Below are 6,000 nucleotides of genomic sequence, written 5' to 3' on the forward strand. Positions count from 1 at the left end.
AATACCAATGCTCTGTGCTCTTAAAGTTAGTTCTGGGGTTACACAGACTCTATTTATGCACTTTCTTACTGTGACAGACAACGGGGGGGGCTCCTAGGTCAGCCAGACTTCTTTTAAGTTTAGCTTTCGGTACCTTCAGCAGGTAAACCGCGTTCTGCTACTTTGCAGCGTCTGTTGGCCGTCAGTCCCCGTTCCCGAGGCGTGCAGAGCTGCCGAGCACACAACCCTCCCTCGTTTCGTGGGCATTTTGAAACCTCCCCGTAATTAACAACCACAGAAACTGTGCAAAGGCTCGGGCTCGGCTCTCGGGCTCCAGGACCTCGGTGGGCTGGAGCCTCTGAACGCCGCCAGGCAGTTTCCACCCCTCTCAGACAGCCCAACGATATGCGACTAGCCCCCGCCAGCCCCTCCGCCCAGGCCAACCCCGCGCTCCTCCCACTGCCGGGGGAGGTTCCGGGAGGCGGTGGTGTTTAGAGCCTCTCGGAGCGGGCACTGCAGGCGGTAAGAGGCGAAGGTGAAGCTACCCGCGAGTGGAGGAGTGGGGTTCGCTGGTGGGAGAAGCTTCTCTAAGCACAGGGTAAGCACCTGGAGCACCCGGAGCACCCGGCAGCGGCCTCAGACAGCGCCTGCTCGGGCACCCCATACACAGTGTGCGGCCGCAGCCTTCCGGTGCGGCGGGAGGGGTCGGGTGTCGGCTTGTGCAGGACCCAGGGGCTGATGGGGAGTGCGGGCGGCGATGGCGCTGGACTACCGGAGGGACCCCGCGGTGAGGCCGCGCTCGCCACAGTCCGGGGTGGCGGGTTCAGGTGGGCTCTGAGCCTGAGAGACTCGGAGCGTTCCTGGGCAGGAAGGGACAATAAAGACATGGAATGGTTCGGAGAGCACAAGATGGAGTTAGTGTGATTGTGCTGCTCATGCTGAAGCACGGATTTCCTTTAAAAAACCCAAAACAGAACGTTTTTGCAGTTAGTTTTCCTGATGCGCTGCTGGGGCCCCCGAGAGCCACAGATGTTGCAGCTGCAACAGTGATCTGTGCCACCCAGGTGAGTGGGGAAAGCAAAGCAGTGGTGAGAAGAAGAGCTTAAAAACCTAGAAAGCTTTTCTGTGACAGACGTTGCCGGTTTGCCTCTGCAATGAGCTGATAGCCGTGCGAGGGATGCTTGGAGAACAGGTTCACGCTCCCTTGCTGGAGCCTCATGGGCAAAGTCCTCCCTGGGCCTCTTCCAGGAACTGGAGAATTTAGTGCCTGCGGTCACACGCAAAGGAGGAGTTTGATGCCTTTGAGACAAACCTGGCTTCCTGTGTCCTCCTCCCAGGTTCCAGGTCACACAAGCATGTCGACTCAGATGTTTGAGGGGAGAGGGCATGCAGCTGTGTACCAGAAGTACCGTTTTGCACCGGGCAAAGACCTGCAGGAAACCATCCTCACCTACGTGCAGAAGAAGGTGAGGGGGTATGGCCAGGATGTAGGAACAGAGGAAGCAGTAGTAATTGGGAGCATCTGTCTTGCTGGGAGTGTTACCTTGGCTGGTGCCATGGGGTAGAAGTTGGTAACACTTAAGATACAGGCACAGAAGAGCCTTTTGGCAGGTTGTGTCCTGCCAACGCTGTTCCTCTGAGGGCACTGGGGGGAAACTGTGAATGGTGAAGGAAGGAATGGGGTAAAAGCACAGAAACTGGGTGGCTTCCCACTGAGATGCATCCACTCCTCCCTGCAGAGAGCAAGCCCTGCTGAGCTGGTGGTGGATGTTGGCTGTGGGTCTGGACAAGGCACCCACTTCCTTGCAAAGCACTTCAAGAAGGTGGTGGGAACGGACATCAGTGAAGCACAGATCCAGGAGGCCAAGGATGCCCCCTCCATGCCAAACATCTCCTACTTGTGAGTGTCAGCATAAGCAAGTTTTTGGTTCCTGATGCAGAGGTGGTGTTTTGTGAGTATAAATGTTGTCAAAGCGGGCACCAAAGTAAAACTCATTTAATAGAGTTCCTGGTATAAATGGGCTTTATCCTGGACTTACAGTAGCCATGATCTTGCATCCCAAATGGTCATCACTGACTCCAAAGAAATGCCTGCTGATTTCATGTCCTATACCCAAACGCCAGCACAGGAGGTTCCACCTCAACATGAGGAGGAACTTCCTTACTGCGAGGATCACAGAGCACTGGAACAGGCTCCCCAGAGAGGTTGTGGAGTCTCCTTCTCTGGAGATTTTCAAGACCCATCTGGATGCATTCCTGTGCGAGCTGCGCTAGATTCCATGGTCCTGCTCTGGCAGGGGGGTTGGACTCGATCTTTGGAGGTCCCTTCCAACCCCTAACATCCTGTGATCTGATCCAGGGTGTGCCCTGCAGAGGAGCTGCCATTTGAGGATGCTTCGGTGGACATCTTGACTTCATTTACAGCTGCACACTGGTTTGATATCGAGAAGTTCATGAAAGAAGCAAACCGAGTGCTTAAGCCAGGTGGTTGTGTGGCCATCAGCACCTATACTGTGGACATGAGTGTTTGTTATGGGGACTACTCTGAAAAGCTGACCAAGATCTTCAGGGAGGTGAGGTGATGATGAAACCTAAACCTCAGAGTTTCTCTTACTTGTCTGGGCAGGGAAAAATGTACTTGCATGTAGGAAAAAGAATGCACTTCAGGGTCACAATTAGAGGAACTCTGTTGCCGGATGGGACATGGCTGAGATAGGGTTTAGTGGCTCCCATGTAGTGCTGGGGATGGACAGATGAGGAGGAGAGGGGTATTAGGATAATAGGGCAGGCTCTGATGTGTTGAGAAAGGCTGCAGAGCACATTTGATTGGCTGGTATCATCAGAGAAACTTCTCCTGATTACAATGAAATGAAGGGGAAGTAGAAACTGTTTGGAAAGAGGGATTTTAATGTTGGAGTGCAGAGGAGGGCCACAAGGATGATCAAAGGCTGGAGAACCTCTGCTGTGAGGATAGGCTATGGGAGCTGGGGTTTTTCCGCCTGGAGAAGAGAAGACTCCTGTGGCACCCTATAGCTGCCTTCCAATACTTGAAGGGAGCCTACAGAAAAGCTGGAGAGGGACTTCTTATAAAGGTATCTAACGACAGGACTAGAGGGAACAGATTTAAGCTTAGGGAGAGTAGATTTAGGCTAGATTTTAGGAAGAAGCTCTTCAGAATGAGGGTGATGGAGACTCTGGAATAGGTTGCCCCGAGTGCTTGTGCATGTCCTCTCCCTGGACAGAATAGATGAGGCCTTGAGCAACCAAGTCTAGCTGGGAGGCATCCCTGCCCATGGCAGGGGGGTTGGAATAGATGATCTCTGATGTCCTTTCTACCCTAAACCAGTCTATGATTTTTATCAAGTGCTTTAACAACTCAATTGAAGGAGACTTTCCACTATGAGTAAGAGCAAGATAGGGAGGAGGACAGAACCCTTCTCTTTATAAGAAAATAAGGACCTTAAGCTCCCGATGCTAAGAATATTTTGGTGTTTTAATACAAGAAATATTTTGAAAAGTATATTTTGAATGCATGAGATCAAGGGTCAAGTAAACATGAGGGAAGTGGAAACTGAGAGCTTCACCTGGTTTTGTGCTGGTTTTCTAACCTGTTGTCTTTTACAGTGCTGGGACACAATTTTAAAATACTCACATAGTAGGATAAAATACGTCTTGGAAGACTACAAAACGATCTTTGAGGCCTTGCCATTTCCAGACAAGAAGAGGTAAGCAGAAACCCTTTGGTACAGCACTGGGAGACGATAGAAGTGGTTCCTTGGCTCCTCCATGGAGTGTCTCTGCCACTGGCATAGTGAGGACTCAAGGGGAAGCTGGGGTTGGGAGAGCTGGTAGCTGCTGGGTTTCAGCAGGTTCCTTTGCATTGTGGCAGAGCCATGGACTTGCTGCTGCTCCATGCTGGGCCAGCAAGTGTGGTCAAAAGGGCTGCATGGAGCCTTCCTGCTCAAGGCAGGATTAGGTTAGATTTTTTCAGCTGGTGGTTTATGATCTGTTGAAGCTTCTGGGCAGGTCACTTAATGGATGAAGGGACAACATGGAATAAGAGAAGAGACCTGCCTCAGAACTCCAGGGAGTGAGTGCCTGGCTCCCCAGCGAGACACAGACCAAAGATGTGCTGATGGTGTTGCAAAGTTGTTAGGGTCGCAGGTGCAGAAGGGAATGGACTCAGCAGACAGGCCTGTGTCAAAAAGGCTGTTCAAGTCACAGATGGTCACAGGGACCACCTAGTAGTCTGTGCTTCTCCAGTGGCTCCTGACCCACAAAATGCCACAATAAGATGCTGCTTCCTTCTGTTGGTCCTTTGATGGTGTTAGGTATTTTATTGGTCACTCCCTCAAACTGTTACCCTTGTTACATTGCCTTGAAAATTTAATTTGCTCCTTTCTTCTCTAGAATCACTGATATCTTTGACAACATCCCCATGACAGTTGCTGGTGTGATTGGTTACATGGAATCTGCCTCTCCGTATCAAGTTTTTCTGAAGAACAACCCTGAAGCTGCAAAATCCCTCCTCCAAGAGACTGAAAAGAGGTGAGAAAACTGCTTGGAAAAACAAGTAGGGTAAGTAGGACCTGTCTTATACCACACACCAAGTGTGAGGTTGTGGAGACCCTGTGAGCTGTGCAGTGATGTGCTCCCTCTGTCCATCCGGGGTGGACAGATACTTAGAAGCTAAACACCATATCTTCAACTGCACCAAAGCAGGGTTGAATTCAGTTTGAGTCAGTTGACTTTAATTCCCTGTGGCTGTATGGTGTTCTTGCAGTGATGTGTCCACATAAGGCTGATGTCAGAGATATCTTGAGTTTCTTTGCCTTGCTCTTGATTAGCAGAGGGCAAGAGAAATATTGACAGTTGCATCCTAACCAGTCTGGATTAGCCCCCAAGAATGGCCTGCTGCAAAGCTGGGAGGGGGACATGTCTCTGTGCCTGGTAATTTCTTCATTGACCAGAACAACCCCTGTGCATGGGTTGGGAGCCTCTGCCATCAAGACGTCTGTTCTTGGGTGGAAGAGACCCATCTCTGGTTGTGGGTAGTTCTGGCTGGACAGAGCAAAACTCTTCCTCTGTTTCTTGTTTCAGGATGCTGGAAACAATGGGAGTTTCTTCTCCTGAAACCCCAGTGGATTTTCGTGTGAGGCACGTCTGTGTGCTGGGGTGCAAATGAAAATGAGAAGAAATGCTGGTCTGGTGCTGGATGGAAGGAGAAAATGGGTTGTCCCACTTTTAACCACTCTTATTCCTTGGGAAGATTGATGGTGATTTTGATGATCAGAAGCTTGATTTTTTTTTTTTTTTTTTTTTTTTTTTTTTTTTTCCCCCCTGTGGAAAGCAGAAACTTATGCTTGCTCTTGGTTCCTGTCCACCTTGGTGCTCCAGTCTGCCCAGTGGTGCACCCTTAGCACAGAAGGGTCCCATTTCAGACTGGTGGTTGGACTGGCTATGGCTATGGCGAGAACAATCACAGTAACAGCTACAAAACTTGCTGCATTTCTTACACAATTAATAATAATAACATAAAAGCTGCAAAAAAAGTTGTTTGTGGTCCCTCTTTGTAAGAGAGTCTGTAGAGCACCTGTTGCAGTGGGAATGACTGTGCTTCACGTCCAGGGCTTAAGTGGGCCCTGAGTGGCCTTCTGTTTCATGTGGTAGGTGGTTTGGGGTAGAAAGGTCCATTTGCCCCTTTTATTGCCCAGGTTAAACTGGGAGCTGTTTTGGCTGGGTCGGGTGGATGTGCAGCATCTGTGCCTCAGGATTGCTCAGTGCTGTGCTAGCACTGCAGCTCTGGCCTTCACAAGGTGAATTGCCTTCAGCACAGCTTGGGAGCCTCTCTGCACTTGCTGCTACAGGTTTGTGCTCCTTTGGCTCCCAGCTTGCTATTGCTCCCTGGCACTGCCAAGGGGAGATCAGAGGCTTCACCTTCTGGGAGGGGCAGATGGAGGCAATGGGGTTCAAGGCTGAGCACAGCCCAGTACAGGTTCCCTTCTGTTTGCTTTCTGGATA

At 50.5% G+C, this 6,000-nt stretch overlaps 1 protein-coding gene across 1 annotated transcript; it reads left to right on the forward strand.

Annotated features, from left to right (window-relative positions):
- The first annotated feature begins 552 nt into the window (after positions 1 to 552).
- On the forward strand, positions 553 to 5,164 carry LOC128967296 (putative methyltransferase DDB_G0268948). Its single transcript, XM_054381359.1, has 7 exons — positions 553 to 577; positions 1,317 to 1,445; positions 1,719 to 1,879; positions 2,339 to 2,552; positions 3,604 to 3,704; positions 4,390 to 4,527; positions 5,080 to 5,164. Exons 2-7 carry the CDS (start codon positions 1,335 to 1,337, stop codon positions 5,162 to 5,164), a joined length of 810 nt encoding a protein of 269 aa, XP_054237334.1. The 5' UTR covers positions 553 to 577; positions 1,317 to 1,334.
- Positions 5,165 to 6,000: the final 836 nt, after the last annotated feature.

The sequence above is a fragment of the Indicator indicator genome, chromosome 5 (assembly GCF_027791375.1).
Source record: "Indicator indicator isolate 239-I01 chromosome 5, UM_Iind_1.1, whole genome shotgun sequence".
Classification (NCBI taxonomy): domain Eukaryota; kingdom Metazoa; phylum Chordata; class Aves; order Piciformes; family Indicatoridae; genus Indicator; species Indicator indicator.